General features: G+C 42.2%; 1 protein-coding gene across 5 annotated transcripts in view; it reads right to left on the bottom strand.

The window, feature by feature from the left end:
* The window catches only part of MTA3 (metastasis associated 1 family member 3), a 196,517-nt gene that overhangs the window by 148,652 nt on the left and 24,448 nt on the right, over positions 1-23,417 (bottom strand). For all 5 annotated transcript variants that reach the window (XR_012158255.1, XM_073339057.1, XM_073339058.1 and 2 more), the window contains exon 4: positions 11,913-12,039. Coding sequence is in view for 4 of the 5 variants with exons in the window: in XM_073339057.1 (XP_073195158.1) it covers positions 11,913-12,039 (127 nt within the window). In the remaining variant the exon portion in view is untranslated. The remainder of the gene's footprint in view (positions 1-11,912; positions 12,040-23,417) is intronic.

The raw sequence follows: 23,417 nt of genomic DNA, 5'->3' as shown, positions 1-23,417 counted from the left end.
AAACCATACAATTGTATCTATCAATTAACTGACATTTTCCAATAAAGATATTTAACATTAATTAAATTTAGATCAGCAAGCCTGCTTGTTTGAAATCTTGTTCTCATGAACACCCATTGGTTTTAAAACATTTTTCTATTCCCAAACCACATACAGACTGTTTGGCTCCACACAACACTTGTTACACTACATTTTAAAAGATTTTTTTTTTTTTTTTTTTAGTTGTTGTACAGGGCAGCCTGAGAGATGCTAACCTTATTTTACCCAGGACTTCTGAGGAGACAAGGTACACAAAAGCCAAACAAACACTACAGCAAGAAATTATATCTGAACCAGAACATTAGTAGGTACAAATCAAACAAAGACCATGAAAAAGGTACTATACACACTGCTGAATAAGTTAATAGCAATAACAATGTTCCTTCAAATGGTTGTGAAGGAATATTTTTAAGTACTTAGGTTCTGAGAGCAATTATGAATGGTTTCAGAGATTAATTCAATTCCCTGAAACAGTCTAAGCATATACAGGCTTCCCCAATTCCCTCTTAACTCTTGGGACCATAAAAAAGAAAAGAAGAAATTTCAAGCAAGACGCCAGAAATCCTGTGCATCAATCATATGAAATAGTTAACGAACCTGCAAACATAGTCAACCATTTGAAACTTTTCACACAAGTGACACTGAAGTGTAGGAATATCACATGATAAAGCAATGAAAGGTAGAAACACCACATGAAGGAACAAAACAGAAGACTACACTCTGTTTATTCAACAAACATTGTAGCCACCATATTCTACGGAACTCAGTGCACGCACGCTCTGTTTTCTAGTATGTGCGCTTAGGTAGCGATTCCAGCAGAAAGACCAATTTAAATGCCATGGTTGAACAGACCAAATTATGGTAAAGAAAACCACAGATGTTGTGGTATTAAGCTTCCTATAAGTTAATAAAGAAACCTAATGTAATATAATAGCTTACCGTATTAAAATAAATTCTCTTTTCAGTTTACAGTAAAATTAATTTGAGCCAAAATATTTCACAAGGGAAAAATACATTAATCATACAGTATAAAGGTTGGTATCTTAAAAACAACCCTGTCAGAAAAGGCTTAGATATTTAGACACTATTTTTAATACTCAAAAAGAAAAAGGAGTACTTGTGGCACCTTAGAGACTAACATTTATTTGAGTATAAGCTTTCGTGAGCTACAGCTCACTTCATCAAATGCGTTCAGTGGAAAATACAGTGCGGAGATTTGTATACATAGAGAACATGAAACAATGGGTGTTACAATACACACTGTAAGGAGAATGATCACTTAAGGTGAGCTATTACCAGCAGGAGAGTTGGGGGGTGCAGGGGGGAAACCCTTTTGTAGTGATAATCAAGGTGGGCCATTTCCAGCAGTTGACAACATCTGAGGAACAGTGCGGGGGTGGAGTGGGGGAATAAACATGGGGGAATAGTTTTACTTTGTGTAATGACCCATCCACTCCCAGTCTCTATTCAAGCCTAAGTTAATTGTATCCAGTTGGCAAATTAATTCCAATTCAGCAGTCTCTTATTGGAGTCTGTTTTTGAAGTTTTTTTGTTGAAGAACTGCAACTTTTCAATCTGTGATCGAGTGACCAGAGAGACTGAAGTGTTCTCCAACTGGTCTTTGAATGTTATAATTCTTGACGTCTGATTTGTGTCCATTTATTCTTTTACGTAGAGACGTAAAGAGAGGTGTCACATTTGGGGACAATGTATACCTTCAAATCAGCGGCACTGCTCTGGGTACCCACATGGCCCCACAGTATGCCAACATTTTTATAGCTGACTTAGAACAACGCTTCCTCAGCTCTCGTCCCCTAATGCCCCTACTCTACTTGCCCTACATTGATGACATCTTCATCATCTGGACCCATGAAAAAGAAGTTCTTGAGGAATTCCACCATTATTTCAACAATTTCCATCCCACCATCAACCTCAGCCTGGACCAGTCCACAAAAGAGATCCACTTCCAGGACACTATGGCGCTAATAAGCGATGGTCACATAAACACCACCCTATACCAGAAACCTACTGACCGCTATTCCTACCTACATGCTTCCAGCTTTCATCCAGACCACACCACGGGATCCATTGTCTACAGCCAAGCTCTACGATACAACCGCATTTGCTCCAACCCCTCAGCCCTGGTCTACACTAGGACTTTAGGTCGAATTTAGCAGCGTTAAATCGATTTAAACCTGCACCCGTCCACACAGTAAAGCCCTTTATTTCGACTTAAAGGGCTCTTAAAATCGATTTCCTTACTCCACCCCTGACAAGTGGATTAGCGCTTAAATCGACGTTGCCGGCTCGAATTTGGGGTACTGTGGACACAATTCGATGGTATTGGCCTCCGGGAGCTATCCCAGAGTGCTCCATTCTGACCGCTCTGGACAGCACTCTCAACTCACTCAGATGCACTGGCCAGGTAGACAGGAAAAGAACCGCAAACTTTTGAATCTCATTTCCTGTTTGGCCAGCGTGGCAAGCTGCAGGTGACCATGCAGAGCTCATCAGCACAGGTGACCATGATGGAGTCCCAGAATCGCAAAAGAGCTCCAGCATGGACCGAACGGGAGGTACGGGATCTGATCGCTGTTTGGGGAGAGGAATCCGTGCTATCAGAACTCCGTTCCAGTTTTCGAAATGCCAAAACCTTTGTGAAAATCTCCCAGGGCATGAAGGACAGAGGCCATAATAGGGACCCGAAGCAGTGCTGCGTGAAACTGAAGGAGCTGAGGCAAGCCTACCAGAAAACCAGAGAGGCGAACAGCCGCTCTGGGTCAGAGCCCCAAACATGCCGCTTCTATGATGAGCTGCATGCCATTTTAGGGGGTTCAGCCACCACTACCCCAGCCGTGTTGTTTGACTCCTTCAATGGAGATGGAGGCAATACGGAAGTAGGTTTTGGGGACGAAGATGATGATGATGATGATGAGGTTGTAGATAGCTCACAGCAAGCAAGCGGAGAAACCGGTTTTCCCGACAGCCAGGAACTGTTTCTCACCCTAGACCTGGAGCCAGTACCCCCCGAACCCACCCAAGGCTGCCTCCTGGACCCAGCAGGCGGAGAAGGGACCTCTGGTGAGTGTACCTTTTAAAATGCTATACATGGTTTAAAAGCAAGCATGTGAAAGGATTACTTTGCCCTGGCATTTGCAGTTCTCCTAGATGTAGTCCTAAAGCCTTTGCAAAAGGTTTCTGGGGAGGGCAGCCTTATTTCGTCCTTCATGGTAGGACACTTTACCACTCCAGGCCTGTAACACGTACTCGGGAATCATTGTAGAACAAAGCATTGCAGTGTATGTTTGCTGGCATTCAACCAAAATCCGTTCTTTATCTCTCTGTGTTATCCTCAGGAGAGTGAGATATAATTCATGGTCACCTGGTTGAAATAGAGTGCTTTTCTTCAGGGGACACTCAGAGGAGCCCATTCCTGCTGGGCTGTTTGCCTGTGGCTAAACAGAAATGTTCCCCGCTGTTAGCCACAGGGAGTGGGGAAGGTTGAGGGGGTAGTCACGCGGTGGGAGGAGGCAAAATGCGACCTTGTAACGAAAGCACATGTGCTATGTATGTAATGTTAACAGCAAGGTTTACCCTGAAAGAGTGTAGCGACTGTTTTATAAAATGTGTCTTTTTAAATACCGCTGTCCCTTTTTTTTTTCTCTCCACCAGCTGCATGTGTTTCAATGATCACAGGATCTTCTCCTTCCCAGAGGCTAGTGAAGCTTAGAAAGAAAAAAAAAAAAAAGCACTCGCGATGAAATGTTCTCCGAGCTCATGCTGTCCTCCCACACTGACAGAGCACAGACGAATGCGTGGAGGCAAATAATGTCAGAGTGCAGGAAAGCACAAAATGACCAGGAGGAGAGGTGGAGGGCTGAAGAGAGGGCTGAAGCTCAAATGTGGCGGCAGCGTGATGAGAGGAGGCAGGATTCAATGCTGAGGCTGCTGCAGGACCAAACCAGTATGCTCCAGTGTATGGTTGAGCTGCAGCCAAGGCAGCTGGAGCACAGACTGCCACTGCTGCCCCTCTGTAACCAACCGCCCTCCTCCCCAAGTTCCATAGCCTCCACACCCAGATGCCCAAGAACGCGGTGGGGGGGCCTCCGGCCAACCAGCCACTCCACCACAGAGGATTGCCCAAAAAAAAGAAGGCTGTCATTCAATAAATTTTAAAGTTGTAAACTTTTAAAGTGCTGTGCGGCATTTTCCTTCCCTCCTCCACCACCCCTCAAGGGATACCTTGGTAGTCATCTCCCTATTTGTGTAATAATGAATGAATAATGAATGCATGACTGTGAAGCAGCAATGACTTTATTGCCTCTGCAAGCAATGATTAAAGGGAGGAGGGGAGGGTGGTTAGCTTACAGGGAAGTAGAGTGAACCAAGGGGCGGGGGGTTTCATCAAGGAGAAACAAACAGAACTTTCACACCGTAGCCTGGCCAGTCATGAAACTGGTTTTCAAAGCTTCTCTGATGCGTACCGCGCCCTCCTGTGCTCTTCTAACCGCCCTGGTGTCTGGCTGCGCGTAACCAGCAGCCAGGCGATTTGCCTCAATCTCCCACCCCGCCATAAACGTCTCCCCCTTACTCTCACAGATATTGTGGAGCACACAGCAAGCAGTAATAACAGTGGCAATATTGGTTTCGCTGAGGTCTAAGCGAGTCAGTGAACTGCGCCAGCGCGCCTTTAAACGTCCAAATGCACATTCTACCACCATTCTGCACTTGCTCAGCCTGTAGTTGAACAGCTCCTGACTACTGTCCAGGCTGCCTGTGTACGGCTTTATGAGCCATGACATTAAGGGGTAGGCTGGGTCCCCAAGGATACATATAGGCATTTCAACATCCCCAACAGTTATTTTCTGGTCTGGGAAGAAAGTCCCTTCCTGCAGCTTTTGAAACAGACCAGAGTTCCTGAAGATGCGAGCGTCATGCACCTTTCCCAGCCATCCCACGTTGATGTTGGTGAAACGTCCCTTGTGATCCACCAGAGCTTGCAGCACTATCGAAAAGTACCCCTTGCGGTTTATGTACTCGGCGGCTTGGTGCTCCAGTACCAAGATAGGGATATGGGTTCCGTCTATAGCCCCACCACAGTTAGGGAATCCCATTGCAGCAAAGCCATCCACTATGACCTGCACATTTCCCAGGGTCACTACCCTGGATATCAGCAGATCTTTGATTGCGTGAGCTACTTGCATCACAGCAGCCCCCACAGTAAATTTGCCCACTCCAAATTGATTCCCAACTGACCGGTAGCTGTCTGGCGTTGCAAGCTTCCACAGGGCTATCGCCACTCGCTTCTCAACTGTGAGGGCTGCTCTCATCTTGGTATTCATGCGCTTCAGGGCAGGGGAAAGCAAGTCACAAAGTTCCATGAAAGTGCCCTTACGCATGCGAAAGTTTCGCAGCCACTGGGAATTGTCCCAGACCTGCAACACTATGCGGTCCCACCAGTCTGTGCTTGTTTCCCGAGCCCAGAATCGGCATTCCACAGCATGAACCTGCCCCATTAGCACCATGATGCATGCATTGTCAGGGCCCATGCTTTCAGAGAAATCTGTGTCCATGTCCTGATCACTCACGGGACCGCGCTGACGTCGCCTCCTCGCCCGGTATCGCGTTGCCATGTTCTGGTGCTGCATATACTGCTGGATAATGCATGTGGTGGTTAATGTGCTCCTAATTGCCAAAATGAGCTCAGCGGCCTCCATGCTTGCCTTGGTATGGCGTCCGCACAGAAAAAAGGCGCGGAACGATTGTCTGCCGTTGCTCTGACGGAGGGAGGGGCGACTGACGACACGGCTTACAGGGTTGGTTCAGGGAGCTAAAATCAACAAAGGGTGTGCCTGTACATCAAGGAGTATTTCAGGCAGGACTGCACGGAGGGTTCCAATAAGAAATGGTGCACCTAAGTTATTGTTGTTATTGGAACAAGGAGGTTAGCCTGGCCTCTGATTGATACATGGCTAGATTTACCTCGCTGCACCTTCTCTGTGAGTGACTGCAGTGTGATCTAGACAGGGGAGGAGGCAAATGAGTACAAAACAAATCTGGTCTATTTCTTGTTTTGATCCACTCCATCTATCTTTTACATCTTTGGCTGGCAGCAGACAGTGCAGAAGGACTGCATGCCATCCACATCTCATGGCTGCTCGGCAGAAGATGGTACAGTACGACTGCTAGCAGTCCATATCGCCTGCCCGCTCACCATAAGACGGTTCAATAGGACTGACTGCAGGACTAAAGAGAATGACCTGCTCAAGTCACTCCAAATTTAGTCCCTGCACCCATGTCTGCCCAGGCGCTCCTGATCGACCTCACAGAGGCGACCAGGAGGACCTCGGACATGACGATGACGGCTACCAGTCGTACTGCACCGTCTGCTGCCAGAAGGCAAGGGGTTGCTGCTACTGTGTAGCAATGCCGTACTGCGTCTGCCAGCACCCAGGAGACATAGGGTGACGGTTACCTGAGCGGGCTCCATGCTTGCCGTGGTATGGCGTCTGCACAGGTAACTCAGGAAAAAAGGCACGAAATGATTGTCTGCCCTTGCTTTCACGGGGGGAGGGAGGGAACGGGGGCCTGACGATATGTACCCAGAACCACCCGCGACAATGTTTTAGCCCCATCAGGCATTGGGATCTCAACCCAGAATTCCAATGGGCAGCAGAGACTGCGGGAACTGTGGGATAGCTACCCACAGTGCAACGCTCCGGAAGTCGACGCTTGCCTCGGTACTGTGGAAGCGCTCCGCCGAGTTAATGCACTTAGAGCATTTTCTGTGGGGACACACACACTCGAATATATAAAACCGATTTCTAAAAAACCGACTTCTATAAATTAGACCTAATTTCGTAGTGTAGACATACCCTCAGACAGAGACAAACACCTAAAAGATCTCCATCAAGCATTCTTACAACTACAATACCCACCTACTGAAGTGAAGAAACAGATTGACAGAGCCAGAAGAGTACCCAGAAGTCACCTAGTACAGGACAGGCCCAGCAAAGAAAATAACAGAACACCACTAGCCATCACCTTCAGCCCCCAACTAGAACCTCTCCAATGCATCAAGGATCTACAACCTATCCTGAAGGATGACCCATCACTCTCACAGATCTTGGGAGACAGCCCCCCAACCTGAAGCAAATACTCACCAGCAACCACAAACCAGAACCACTATCCCAGGAACCTATCCTTGCAACAAAGCCCGTTGCCAACTGTGTCCACATATCTATTCAGGGGACACCATCATAGGGCCTAATCACATCAGCCACACTATCAGAGGCTCATTCACCTGCACATCTACCAATGTGATATATGCCATCATGTGCCAGCAATGCCCCTCTGCCATGTACATTGGTCAAACTGGACAGTCTCTACGTAAAAGAATAAATGGACACAAATCAGACGTCAAGAATTATAACATTCAAAAACCAGTTGGAGAACACTTCAATCTCTCTGGTCACTCGATTGCAAACCTAAAAGTTGCAATTCTTCAACAAAAAAAACTTCAAAAACAGACTCCAAGGAGAGACTGCTGAATTGGAATTAATTTGCAAACTGGATACAATTAACTGGGACTGGATGGGTCATTAAACATGGGGAAATAGTTTTACTTTGTGTATTCCCACCTTCACCCCCCACTGTTCCTCAGAAGTTCTTGTCAACTGCTGGAAATGGCCCACCTTGATTATCACTACAAAAGGTTCCCCCTGCCCCACCCATGCTCTCCTGCTGGTAATAGCTCACCTTAAGTGACCACTCTCCTTACAGTGTGTATGGTAACACCCATTGTTTCATGTTCTCTATGTATATAAATCTCCCCACTGTATTTTCCACTGAATGCATCCGATAAAGTGAGCTGTAGCTCACGAAAGCTTATGCTCAAATAAATTGGTTAGTCTCTAAGGTGCCACAAGTACTCCTTTTCTTTTTGCGAATACAGACTAACATGGCTGCTACTCTGAAACCTATTTTTATACTATGTGTCTAGTGCCTGACAAATAAGTAACTTGTTATGGTTAGCTGGTCAAACTAACTAACATGCAGTTAGGCATGATTTACCCCTCCCCTTCAACATTCTTGGATTCACACAAATACCAAAATCAAACTAGAGTTTAGAACTGCAGTGAGAAAGGGAGGGCCATGTTAGCCCTAAGTATATCTTCCTTAACGTTACTAGGGGCATGTCTACACTGCAATTAGACACTTGTGGCTGGCCCATGCAGGGCTCAGGCTAAGGTGCTGTTTACCTGCAGTATAAACATTGTGTTCATGCTGGAACCTGGGCTCTGAGGGGTGGGAGCATCCCAGATTTCAGGCTGCAGCCCGAGCCCAAACGTCTACACCACAATTAAACAGCCCCTTAGCCTGGGCCATAAGCCAGCCTTGGATGTCTGTCTAACTGCAGTGAAGACTTACCCTAAACAAACAGCTAGCCCTTGTAAAACATGGCTCTTTGGGTCCGACATGCCTATATGGCTGAACTGTTCAAACTTAAAAAAAAAAAAAAAAAAATTAAAAATGGGGGGGATCAGCCATCATTTATTTCATTCTGCTTCAGGAAAATGGTCTGAATTAATTTGTAAACAAATATAGAAATCATAAAAAAAATCCAAGTTTTGAACTCTGCAGGCCTCCTTTCACTTACAGCAGTATAAAACCATTGTAACTCCATTAACTTCAAACTGACAAAAAGTCTTCAAGTTACACCCACTTTAAGTCTACCATCAGGGCATAAAAGAGCCTTAATGTAAATGAGAATCAGGGCAAAGTCTAATCTTTCAAGAGCACTCCCCAAATTTACATTTCAAGAAAATTAAACAATTTATATTCCAAAACAAATGTTAAAATACAGTTAAGACAGAAAGCACATTTCAGTGATTTAAGAATAAAAAGAAGTTACACCATGAAGGAACAAAACAGAGTGAAGCTAAGCTGGGTAAAAAGGTGTAACAAAAGCAAGAGAAGTGTGGTCAGTTATATTATTAATAATTTTTAACTAGAAAGTTGGTTTTCAATGTAAATCAATTAAAGATAATACATGTTCAACAGTGTGAAATACTGTTCTTCCTTATGAGCATAGCAACACAGATAGCTTTCATCATAGAAGGTGGTGTTGGGCAGTTTTCAAGCTCTGCATTAGGACTGGGAACCTAAAGCAACCGAGAAAGGCAAGGCCACCAATAAAATTAAGTTATTCACTTCTAACTTTCTCCTCTTACTTCTTCCAAGGGGGCATGGCTCGTCTTCTTACTCCTCCCAACTTCTGTCTGCATTTACCACCTTTATTTCATTGCATCATTTCTCCTCTCTCATCAGTACTACAGGTCTTTCCCATTTGATGGGCCAGAACCTCTGGTGGTTTAAATCAGCACAGCTCCATTCAATGGAGCTAGGACAATTTTTTCCTATCTGAGACTCTGGCTCTTTGAGTGCTACTGGGGTGGGAGGCAGAGAAAGAAGAGGGGTCTTCTACTTCCCCACTGATTTTTTCCCTCTTTTTTCAGTAATTCACATTAAAAACAGAACTATTGAGAATTTGAACCGTGTAAATTAACAAGCACAATTCAAAGCAAGGATAATACAATACTATGTCCGTTTATTTTGACAAATGTAGTTTCATTTTGAAAATTCATTACAGCACACGTAATTGTTCAGGAAGGTATCTTGTAAAAGTAATTAAGGTTTGGTAATATGAGAGTGCACTAACCACTGTGCGCTATATTGTGTAATTGCTGCAGCATACTCTAGTATTTTTACGGGGTGACTAGTGAAGTGTGTGATAGCGAGGTTCTACTCTACTTACTCCTCATGTTATAGCAATCTTTGCCCTGGAGCAGGTGAACAAAGGTCATTTGTTCTACTAGAGCAGGAGCTCTCTTAGAATTTAAAATATCAAAGAACAGAACCCAACCCAATAAAAATAAATTGTAAAAATTTTCCTGGTAAACTATAATGTATTCCACATGCTCTCTCTTATGAGTGGCAGTGGTGGCTGTGATCAATTTAGCTGATCGTAATGAATTATGTGCAGTTATGTAGTGCTTTTCAAAGGTGAGTATCCTCATGCTATGCTGGGGTACCTAAGGCAAGAAAGATTAAGTATTTGGTCTGCATCATACTTAAGATTGACTTTCATGTACAGATTTCAAAGTTAGATGAAAAGTTGAGTAAGCATTATCATCTCCATTTTATAGGGCTTGTCTACAGGGGCAGTTACTGTGCAGAAAGTTAGATGAGAATTTACACCGCACTACCCTACCCTAAGAGTATGTGGACACTCTTACCATGCGCTAAAAGTGCTCTGACAAGATGGCTGATGTTAGTCTAGTGGGTCCTGCGCTTTTCTTGGCACGGAGCTAAGATGCCACCCCTTGCCCCTGTTCTTGGGGTATCGATGGCCCCACTAGTGGCCCAGGAAGGTGGTAAAGGAGGGAATTGGGGGAGAGATCTGGGTTTGCTCCTCACTCTGAGCCCCAGCCCCTCTCAACCCCTGCAGGTTCTTACCCTCTTCCCCCTTGGGTGGGGTACCTGCAGTCCTTAGATGCTGGGGAACGGAATCTCCTTCCCCTACTGGGGCAGGGTCCCCTTTGCTTCAGTTCTCTGATTTTCCAAGTCCCACAGCATACCTCCAAGCTCCTATCCTCTCTTCTTCCTCCTCCCTTGTCTGCCTGAAGCAGGGGAGTTCATTAGGTTCCTAACAGGGCCTTAATTGACTGCAGGTGCTCCTATTAACCTGCAGCCACCTTCCCTAGTCTATAGGGAACCACACCTTAATTAGCCTTGAGTTTATATATTTCTCCTCTAGCACTCTCCCACTGCTCCCTGGCCCTCTGTATCACAGTGCCCTTGGTGGTTTAGTGTAGTAGATTTTACAGTGTATCAAGCTCAAATGCACAAAGATGTTTTTACTACCTTGCTGTGCTGTAACTTCCTGTGTCAACAATCTATAGATGTAGAAACTGAGGTAGAGAGGTTAGGTAACTTAATCAAGCCATACAGTGAGTCTGTGACAGAGTTGGGAAAGATTTTTATCCTATTCAACTGCCAGGCCTCTGTTCTATCCACTAGGCCACAAACGCCCTATCTTGAGGAATGGAAAGTACTTCCTTTGATCAGGGTGAATGAGCTTCCAGCTACTGATGACTTCGAGTGGGCTGGATGTAGTGGGAGAGCTAAAACTCCCTTGCTTTACCAACCTACAGTTGTACCCTTCTCTTCCATTTGCCTTTGCTCATTGTCTCTTTATCCTTGCATCCCTTCTAGTTTCTAGATCCTCTCTCCCAACAAACACAGAGCTCCCTGCATCAGTGAGGATGGCACCTATGCTAATAGCATTTTCCATCTACAACTCTTTTCTGCTTTACTCAGTAGTATCAGAGTAATTTAAAAATGAAAGGGGGTATGAGTAGAAACATGATAACATGTTAAATTAACACCCCCCCCCCCAAGTTTTAAGGTTGTTTAAATATAAAAGATCTTTAAGGATATGATGGCAAAAATGCTCTTGCAACATTTAGCCAAATCCAGCTACTGTGTCTTTTAGGTTTAGTAACAAACAGGTTGGAGGAAATTTCTTTTGAAATGTCGGTGTCCTCTCAAACAGCTCAGGGTTATAATCCCAGCCATATAAGTAGGATGGCCAGACAGCAAGTGTGGAAAATCGGGACGGGGGTGGGGGGTAATAGGCGACTATATAAGACAAAGCCCCAAATATTGGGACTCTCCCTATAAAATCAGGACATCTGGTTACCCTACATATAAGTCTCCAGCTCCAAAGTGGCTGTGGCTGAGCTGAGTGGAGTAGAGTGGGCAACCTGTTGCAACCACACAAAAAAATAAGCTTTCTTAAAGTTTCTTACCGGATATGTGTTGCAGGAAGGGACTCATACTGGCGAGAAAGAAAGAGCTCTCTGTGTTTCAACTGATGTTTCTGTTTATCAGTCAAATCAGCCTCATTTGTTGTTTCAGACTCTTCTTCAACTTCTTCTGCACAAGGATAGAAGACAGGATGAAATTAGCTTTGCTATGGAATACAGTTGTGGACGTTCACTTTTTTTTAAACCCTCTAGGCAACCTGCTTGGACATTCTACAGAAAATTATTCATCAATTATTGTAAAACAGGTTGCCATTTTATGCATTCTAATAACTAGGGATGAATGCTTTTAAATATTATGTGTGTTATTTAATTCCTTTAAAAATGATGTTTTCTGTTCCTCTATTTGTGCATAGGAGTTTTTCAGATGGTCACAAGGGGAACACTACCATTCCTCTTTCACCTCCTTTCCCCTTCTTTTCTTCATTATGCACACAGCTGCCCACGGTCGCTACTGTTCAGCTTCAGCTCTGCTGCTACTGTTACTGGTAAAACCATAGCAGGGCCTGGGGAGGAGCATGCAGTCAACAAAATAGCGAAACTGCCTAATGCACAATGTAAACAAACTGCACAGAGAAAAAAAAATTAAAACCCCTAATTGACTTCAGTTATAATAATCTAACAATATTTTCAGATGACACTGTTTTAAAAGTTGACAGTATCCCTCGAATACAGGGGTTGGCAATCTTTGGCCCATGGCCAATTCAGGGTAATCCGCTGTTGGACCGCGAGACATTTTGCTGATGTTGACCATCCGCAGGCAGAGACCCATGTAGCTACCAGTGGCTGTAGTTTGCCATTCCTGGCCAATGGGAGCTGCAGGAAGTGGTGGGTCTCCGGGGCATGCTGGCCGCTGCTTCCCGCAGCTCCAATTGGCTGGAAACAGTGAACTGCTGCCACTGGGAGCTGCGGGGGGCCGTGCCTGTGGACTGTCAACTTAAAATATCTCATGGCCCAACAGGGGATTACCCTGATGGGCCATGTGCCAAAGATTGCCAACCCCTGTTTTAACAGAACAGAAGAAAAAAGGGGCATAAATTTTAAATATAAAAATAATTTGTTTTATTAAAACAATAATAAGTACTGATATAACACTTTAAAAGATTAAAGACTTTTATAAGATGTGTGCCCTTTTACTTAATCTTTAAAAGCAGAGGCCTTTATGAAGTATTTTATCAGTTTACTCCATATTTTGAACCTATATAAATCTAAAATACTTTGGAACCAGCTTGGCACGTGGTAAATCCCACTGGCGGGAGTGGGAGTATGTATTGCAGGGCAGGACAGTAGTGGGATTAAAAATCATACAAAGCAGCGCTCTAATCCTGAGTTACTGCTATAAAACTTGCCTGAGAATACTCAGCAAACACTGCCTCTGTATTGGCAGGGTTCCTCACGTGTTCCCTGTAGTTAATTAAAGGAAATACTGAGGCCATCTTATCTATTCTTCTAAGCAGCATGGATATTTTACAAACAACCCATGTAGTACGGATGCTAAACTCTTAAGCCTGCATGTTCTCTCATGGTAGAATCATGATTCTCTCCAAATTCAAGATTGCTATCCTACTGCATCTGCTCCTCATCCCCTTCTGGCTCCCTAGTGGCTCTTCTCATAGTGGCAGGGGAGAATACTCCCTTAAGTGATTCCAGCTCCATCGAATCCCAGTTCCCCTACCTATCCGTCTGTCTGCCCTATTGGGTGGGCTGCATATGCAGGGAAGTGAGAGAAAAGAAGCTCATTCCCTACAGCCACCACCCCCACACATCTCTGTGACCTCACCAGAAAAGGTAAAACCACCCACCCCTAGTTACATATGACAAAAGTAATTAAAAGCAAATTTCTCCTGAAGAACCTGAGCCTGCAGGTGTCTCAGTTCTGACACTGACACTCCAACACACACAATGCCACATACGCCAACATTAAAGACGATAACCCTTTCACGGGGTCTAGCTAATATAACAGAGCCAAGCTGCCACTGAGCGCACATGAGGTACCTTGATACTGAGCTGTTGCCACAGTACTACTATGGCAATTACTTCCTCCATTTAATTTGTGTAGAATCTTACTGTTCAGACAATGTACCAGTGGTCAAGTCAGCTTAAAAGTTTACATTTGTAGAGATTTCTATGCTACTGAAAAACAATTAAAGAGGAAAGGGAATGAAGGATTGACACATTTTTCTTTTAACAATCAAGAGAGAAAAAGCAAAAGTTTACCTATTGTACAGGAGACACTGCACTATTCAAATGATATTTTAAAATTGTTATAGAAATCTTCATGTCTGTTACACACGGTTACATTTGTTACATGGCGATCAAGGGCTCCTCATAATACTAACTTCTTCTCTGATTCCCGATAGGCATATCAGGGAAACTTGAGTTACTTCAGATGCAAAATTTTATTATAATCTTCTTTATGAAGTTAGTAATTAAAGATGAAAAACAACAATGGGAAAAAGTGTCAAAGGTTAACCTTTCAAACACACAATGAGTTTGACAACTACAGTGAAGGTGAATCATTGTTAGAAGCGATATTTGTTTCGGCTAACAAATCCTAAGAGCAAAATATACAATGAAGTTCCAAACAGTCTTTTCCTCTTCAAATATAAAAAAAAAAAAAAAGTCAACAATTCTATTTATTTATTTAGAGTTTCTTCTGTTTACAAGTCCAAGCACTTGGCATTCTTTGGGTATTTTTATTTCATCCACAGTCTGAAAAACAGCAGAGAAATTAAAATTCTCTGTTTAAGTTTACCAGCCAGTCTGAACGCATAATTTAAAGAAGTTATCCAGGGACTAAAAGCTTTTGCGAAGTCCAATTTCATTATACCCATCCTTCCCCCCAAAAAAGACTATATTAGCAGAATGCAGATGGGAGCAAGTAATTACTTCAATAAAGCTTTATTGAATCATGGGTCAAAGTGGTAAAATATAAGTAGCAAAACAAAGGCAACACAATCAATCAACAAAATCATGACCAACTAGTAGTTATAAATAGAAAAGAAATGGTACTACAATGTTTTTCTTGAGATTTTACAGGCACAGAACTATGGACACCCATAGTTGTGAATCCCACAACCACCACAACTTGGCCATATTGCATAAATATAGCATACAGCATTTATAAGGGTACAGTACATATAGGGTTAATTTCAATGCCTTAACATACAGTATATTCCCAGACAAAAAATTGCCTAACTTAGAGTTGAGGTTGATCTAATTTATTTCTCATCAACATGATCATCAGTTAAGGGAATCTTCATTTACATGCCATAACATCATATTACCCATATTATTGCTTTCTTTGACCTGGATGACTACACACGAAGGTGTACAGGATTAAAAGTGTGATTTTATACAAATTTAAACCAGTGCAAGTTTGCATATGGACACTTTTATATCAGTTTATCTTGCCACAGTGAATTTGCAGGCACAAGAATAACTGATAAAACTAGTTTTAAATTCGATGAGTTTTCACAAAAAAAGTTGCACCACTTTTACTAAACTAATTTAAGATAAACCAGTATAACTTGTGTGTTTAGACAAGCCCAGACTCCTCTTTCCCACAACTCCCTTGCACTTCAACCATATAATTAACTACAAAAGCACACTACCCAATTCCTCTAAATCACATTCAAATGTAAAACCTTAACTACACAAATATAAATCCAACTATAGGTGTAAAAAGAAAAGGAGTACTTGTGAAACCTTAGAGACTAACCAATTTATTTGAGCATAAGCTTTCGTGAGCTACATGAAGTGAGCTGTAGCTCACGAAAGCTTATGCTCAAATAAATTGGTTAGTCTCTAAGGTGCCACAAGTACTCCTTTTCTTTTTGCGAATACAGACTAACACGGCTGTTACTCTGAAAACTATAGGTGTGTGTGTGTGTGACATTCCCCTGCAATGTTATCTGGACCGGTGATCTGCTAGGTCATTCCAATCCTTGACTCTGGGAGCCAGCCTTACCCTGCTCTGCTGTGAGAACCCCCACTCCTGGGCTGTTCATGAACAGCCTCTAGCATTTGAGCTGCTTAGATTGTACAACCAAATGACATTAGCCAATATCTCCTGTCAGGGTTCCCTCCCCACTCTGAATTCTAGGGTGCAGACATAGGGACCTGCATGAAAGGCCTCCTAAGCTTATTTCTACCAGCTTAAGTTAAAAACTTCCCCAAGGCACAAATCTCTATTTGTCCTTGGACTGAGGTATGCTGCCACCACCAAGTGATTTAGACAAAGTATCAGGGAAAGGACCACCTGGAGTTCCTATTCCCACAAAATATCCCCCCAAGCCTACACCCCCTTTCCTGGGGAGGCTTGAAAAATAAACTAGCTGAGCACAAACCAGACCCTTGGGTTTGTAGGACACTAAAAACCCAATCAGATTCTTAAAAAACAGAACTTTATTATAAAGAAAAAAATAAGTAAAAGAAGCACCTTTGTAAAAATCAGGATGGAAGGTAATTTTACAGGACAATCAGATTCAAAACAGAAGATTTCCCTCTAGAAAAAACAAAAATTACAAAAGCCAGGGATAAACCTCCTACTTAGCACAGGGAAAATTCACAAGCATAACAAAAGATAAACTAACCCGTCTTGCCTGGCTTACCTATACTGGTTGCAATATTGGAGACTTGGATTAGGATGGGTTGGAGAAGATGGATTTCTGTCTGGCCCCTCTCAGTCCAAAGAGAGAGTCTCCACACAAAACAAAGAGCACAAACAAAACCTCCCCCCCTCCCGCCCAAGATTTGAAAGTATCTTCTTTCCCCATTGGTCCTGTCGGTCAGGTGCTAACCCAGTTATTTGAGCTTCTTAACCCCCTACAGGTAAGAAGGAATTCTAGGCTACACTTAGCTGTATGTTTATGACATCTCCCGATCCAGAAACAACCCTAGGAACCTCCATCTTGCAGTGTCCAGTTATGCCAGCTGGATGCTGCAAGCTTATGAGAGTTCATCAATTTAACAAAGAAACGGATATGTACTGGGCTTGTTATCCCAAGGGGAGTCTCTGACTTGCTTCAAACCAAACGCACTGCTTCAGATAGAATAAACAAATATTAACTACAAAAAATAGATTTTACGTGATTATAAGTCAAAGCACCAGAAGGCAGATTTGGTGAAGTGAAATGAAATAAAAGCAAAATAAAAGCTGATCTTAACATTTTCAGAGCCCTTACAAACTTAGATGCTTCTCACCACAGGCTGGCTGGTTGTCCTTCAGCCAGGCTCTCCCCTTTGATCAGCACTTCAGTCACTTGGTGGTCTGTAGATGGAGGTGAGAGAGACGAAGAGCATGGCAAAGTCTCTCCCTTTTATCATGTTCTTTCTTCCCTCTTGGCTTTGCCCCCCCCTTCAGGGTCAGGTGAGCATTACCTCATTGTAGTCCCTAACTGACCAAGGGAAAGGGGTGTCACTCACTCGAGAGTCCAACAGATCCTTTGTTGCTGCCTAGGCCAGTGTCCTTTGTTTCTGTGACACTGGGCTGTCACATGCCCCGATGAGGTGTGAACTGCCCCTGTGTTCCTGGAGAGTTTTGCCTGGGCTTGTTTTAAGCCATGAGGACACATTTTCAGCCTCATAAATAGATACATGAAATTACAACTTATAACATAACATTACTATAACAACCATCCCCAAGCAAGGTTTAAACCAATACAACAGCATCTACACATGAAGTTGCATCAATTTAACTAAACTGGTTTAGTTAAACATGTGCAACTTCATGTTTAGACCAGACCAAAGGAATAAACTTTACATTCAATAATTGTTAAATGCTCTCCTTTCTCGCATACCTCTTTATTCTAAACTAAGCCTTAATTTATAAAAACATGCTTCATGTGTGACCAACGTGACACAGAACCTACAGCTAAAAGAATATAAAAATACTGTGACTAAGTAATAACGAATTAACTGCAAAGATCAAAGAAAAGACAACTGTGCATGGATTTCTTTTCAGTTTAGCAAGGGCAGCACCAATGACATCAAGTTTGCGTTTGCAGCTAGGATACTAAAGGTAAATAACTACACTGTATTGCTTTGTTTACCATCAAAACAAATACAAAGAAGGAAATTTTAAATATATGAGCAATATTGTTCACATTGCAGATTCGAAGCTCTCTCAGGTGAGCAGCTAGTCAATTTGCCTAGCGTATATGAGGATTGTTGCCAGGTGCTGTATTGAACCGAATTGGTCGTGATAGTTAACCCTTTGCAGTATAGTTAAGTTGCTTAACCAACTCTGGGCTAGATTATTCAAAAATCAGTGAGACAACTCACATTGGTGAGCATTTACTCACATGAGTAAGGGCTCCACAACCTAGCCCTCTCTGCTTATGCCAGTTTAGGTCACATGTATCGTATAGTTTGTTCAGAATGACCAAAAATATTCTAACACAACTCATCATTGTGTGGGTTACATACATACTACTATCAGATAGCACTGAAAATCTAAAGTAAAGTTCATTTATACTATAGATCTGTTTTAGATATTGCAGACTTAAATATACCTTTCACAAATTTTCACCACTGTTCTTACAACATTAGTTATTTTTGTTTAAATGAGGATTTACTCCCTCATATCATAGCTTCTCTGACTTTATTTTTTTTAGAAGACCCATTGTTTTTAAAGAACCTTCAGAAACTTCAGGAAGTTACCTTTAATAACCATTAAAAACCAGTAAGCCATATTGATTCACAAGTAATATACGGATTTTTTTTTTAAATTATCTGCACGTGCTTTCGTCCTACTAAATGGTGTTAAAGTGACAGTTACAATGTCAATTACAATTGACTTTCTCATGTTTATCATAACACTGTAGCAAAAATATTTGGTGAAAAATTATTCCAGTTTAGAAAACCGGGGGGGGGGGGGGGGGTGGAGAGGAAAGGAGGGAGGAGGAGTTTCAAATAAAAATGAATGCTACTTCTGAAAAAAAAAAAATTTACTATGATACTTTTATTTCCCCTAAAGGAAAAAGAATATATTCTGAGTAGTCTTGTAAACTAGTTACAGATACAGTGGTACATATATTTGATTTTTCCATTTTTCACCATTTGAAACTATTTATATGGCAGTACAAAGTCTGTTGATTGAGTAAATAAAGGTCTAATGGAATTGTGGAAACAATGTTGAGCACACATTAGTGGGTCAAAGGTGGGGTACAAGGAGCTGAACTGATGTGTTGCAACTTTTGATCGGAAGTCTTTCTATTCAGATTGTAAACTCTCTGGAAGGGAAATGTCTTGTTACGTGTGTACAAAGTGCCTAGAATATTTGGAGCAGGTTATAAGTACCATACATTTTAATTTAAAAACACTACTTAAATAGTGTACAGTAGTTATTAAAAAAGCTTAGAAGTCAGGAACTCAGATTTAATGATAAAACAGATATTTGTTGATCACAAAATTAGTACATCATAATTTAAAAAAATTAGAGTTATCGATTAATCGTGATTAACTCAAAAATTAATTGCAATTAATTGCAGTTTTAATCGCACTGTTAAACAATAGAATATCAATGGAAATTTATTAAATATTTTTGGATGCTTTTCTACATTTTCGAATATATTGATTTCAGTTAAAACACAGAATACAAAGTGTATAGTGCTCACTTTGTATTATTTTTATTATAAATATTTGCACTATAAAAAGTGCAAACAAAAGTATTTTTCGATTTACCTCCTAGAAGTACTGTAGTGCAAGTTCTTTATCATGAAAGTGCAACTTACAAAGATAGAGGTTTTGGGTTTTTGTTACATATCTGCACTCAAAAACAAAACAATGTAAAACTTTAAAACCTACAAATCCACTCAGGCCTACTTCTTGTTCAGCCAATCGCCAAGACAAACAAGTTTGTTTACATTTAAGGGAGATAATGCTGCCCACTTCTTATTTACAATGTCACCTGTAAGTGAGAACAGGCATTCACATGGTACTTTTATAGCCGGCATTGCAAGGTATTTATGTGCCACATATGCCAAACATTCATATGTCCCTTCATGCTTCGGCCACCATTCCAGAGGATATGCTTCCATGCTGATGATGCTCATTAAAAAAAATAATGTGTTAGTTAAATTTGTGACTCAATTCCCTGGGGGAGAATTGTATGTCTTCTGCTCTGTTTTGCTCACATTCTACTACGTATTTCATGTTATAGCAGTCTCAGATGATGACCCAGCACATGTTGTTCGTTTTAAGAACACTTTCACTGCAGATTTGACAAAATGCAAAGAAGGTACCAATGTGAGATTTCTAAAGATAGCTACAGCACTCGACCCAAGGTTTAAGAATCTGAAGTACCTTCCAAAAATCTGAGAGGGATGAGATGTAGAGCATGCTTTCAGAAGTCTTAAAAGAGAAACACTCCAATGCGGAAACTAGAGAACCTGAACCACCAAAAAGAAAAACAACCTTCTGCTGGTGGCATCTGACTCAAATGATGAAAAGGAACATGCGTCTGTCCGCTCAGCTTTGGATCATTATCGAGCAGAACCCGTCATCAGCATGGACGCATGTCTTCTGGAATGGTGATTGAAGCATGAAGGGACATATGAATCTTTAGCGCATCTGGCACATAAATAGCCGGCATTGCAAGATATAACAGTGCCATGCAAACGCCTGTTCTCACTTTGTTTACAGTGTCACCTGAAACGGGCAACATTATCTCCTGCAAATGTAAACAAACTTGTTTGTCTTAGCAATTGGCTGAACAAGAAGTAGGACTGAGTGGACTTGCAGGCTCTGAAGTTTTACGTTTTATTTTTGAATGCAGTTTTTTTTGTACTTTTTAAAGTTCTCTTCATCATGAAAGCTGATTGCACTACAGTACTTGTATTAGATGAATTGAAAAATGCTATTTATTCTGTTTTTTACAGTGCAAATATTTGTAATAAAAATATAATGTGAGCACTGTACACTTTGTATTCTGTGTTGTAATTGAAAAATATATGTAGAAAACATCCAAAAATATTTAAATAAATGGTATTCAATTATTGTTTAACAGCGTGATTAATCGCAATAAATATTTTTAATTGCTTGACAGCCCTAAAAAAAAGTCTAAGTTCCAAAAATAGTAAAAAATTATGCCCATTATCCCCTCCTTTCTGACAGGAGAATACTGGTAGCTGCCACACAAAATAAATTAAGCACTTTGTTGATTATTCAAAGTACGGCAATATAGTATATTGTTGTACAGTGATATAACCTGCACCCAACCTCTTGCCACACCAGATACCAGAGGCTTCCATCTGATAGTTGTGAGTAGGAGGCTGTTACCAGTATGTTCCAGGAAGATACAGAAAAGGCTGATCTGCAGCTTGTATCTGGACTTCTGTGTCTCTAACCAATTTAGGAAAGGTAAACAGGGCAGAGTGGTGTGTCCCACCTATGGTTGGATGATGGAGGAGAGTAGGGTTCTGTGTGAGATTTTATTCTCTCTAACCCATACCTTAAGGCATCCAGTCTTTAATTAGAGGATTGGTTTAGAGCTCACAAGATATGTCGACATTTCAGTGGGAATCTGTGGCCTTTCCACTCCACCTTCTAATCACTAGACAACATAGCTTCTCTATTAGTATCCGTCTATATTTCATTTGATACTTAATGAGGCCCAGATCCTGCAAATACACACACACACACACACACACACACCACACACACACACGTGCTTAACGTTACATATATGGACTTGACTGCAAGCGGACTAACCATATGCGTAAACTGTACAAGCATTTGCAGATTTAGACATTAAATTACTATAGTCCTGGACCAGAACCCCATTTGTTGGGTAAACCACAGAAAAAATGATAAATTCTGAAAATAATGTTTATTCTGCCAGATATTTAACCACAAGAGATTTTTACCCAAAGAAAATACACAAACACATAAAAACTTCTCCAGGAGGTATCGCATTGCTCTTCCCCAACTTTCTTTTTGAACTGAGATCTTGCCTATTTTTCCACTAGCTATAAACGTTACTTGTAGTCAGGAAATGCTATTTCTAGTGTGAAAATTACTTTTTGTACTGCAAAAAATAGTAAACAAAACAAAACAAAACACACCCTGTAAAATACCAGAAAGTGGAACCAGCAAAAAACAAACGTGATAAACATTTTCCACACAGCTCTACTAGATATAAAAGCTTGTTAAAGAATAGTCTTTCCTGTTGCGATAGGCATCTATCTATGAAAGGCCATTCTAGAGCAGAGCCCTTCTGCCGCCACCACCACCCTGGGCCCCAGGGATTGGTGCCAGCCACATCTCAGAGTGGCGCCCCCTGTGGTGCCGCAGGCCCCCGCAATCCCACGGGCTGGATCCAAAGCCCTGATGGGCTGGATCCGGCCCACGGGCTGTAGTTTGCCCACCCCGGCTTAGGGACAGGATTCATAGTTCCAAACTCTTGACAAACAAATATAAAAATTTAAGTATGCAGAGTTTTAAGAACTGAGAGCACCTAAAATTCAATTTTTCAGTATGATTCCATAGTCTACTAACAGAGTCTACACTGGCATTTCCATTCACTGTGCTAATGATTAAAACAGAGAAATTTAGGCAAACCTAAGTTGGTTTTCTAACTAATCATATCAATAGGCAAGGAAACAGCCTTTCAAAATCTGTTGGCAGAAAGAGAAAAAGAGACATGTACAAACATTTTTTCCCCCTCAGAATGGCATATGATCCATTATTTTACTGCCTGGATATGGAGGATTTATCCTCTCTAGTGTCAACAAAGCTCCAGTCACTTCAAGAAGAGGATATTTTCTTGGGGCAGTGCCAGAGGAGATAGGGAAATGTGTCTGTTCAGCACATCAAAATGCAAAGCCTGGCTGAAGCTTTCTGGGGGTCGTTTGTTTCTTGAACAAACTCAGATAAGTCTCAGCAAAGCACCATATCTGTGTTTTGAAAATGGTGACCACATAATCCAAATGAACTTATACTTGTTATAAAATAAAAGCTGCATTAGGATGTTGATAAACTGAAAACCAGAAAGGGGAGAGGGAAAAGAGTTCACTAAGCCGCAGACTTAGATTAATATAGGGTTGCCAGGTGTCCAGTTTTCGACTGAAACGCTCAATCAAAAAGGGATGCTGGTGGCTCCGGTCAGCACTGCTGACCGGGCTGTTAAAAGTCCGGTTGGTGGTGCAGTGGAGCTGACAGACTCCCTGCCTGGCTCCAAGCGGCTCCCAGGAAGTGGCTGGCAGGTCCAATTCCTAGGTGGAGGGACAGCCAGGGAGGCTTCGCACATTGCCCCTGCCCACAGGCACCGCCCCAAGCACCAGCTCCGCAGCTCCCATTGGCCTGTGGGGAGGGGCAGCGGACTGAGCCCCCTGGCTGCAATCCACCTAGGAGCTGGAGGGACACATGGCTGCTTCCCAGGAGCTGCATGAAGTCAGCACTGCCTGGAGCCCACATCCCAAACCCCCTGCCTCAGCCCGGAGTCCTCTCCCACATTCCAAACCGCTCGGCCCGACCCAGAGCCCATAC

This window comes from Lepidochelys kempii, chromosome 3 (genome assembly GCF_965140265.1).
Source record: "Lepidochelys kempii isolate rLepKem1 chromosome 3, rLepKem1.hap2, whole genome shotgun sequence".
NCBI lineage: Eukaryota > Metazoa > Chordata > Testudines > Cheloniidae > Lepidochelys > Lepidochelys kempii.
Note: the sequence above shows the minus strand (reverse complement) of the source record. Positions and strands in the feature narration are given on the sequence as shown.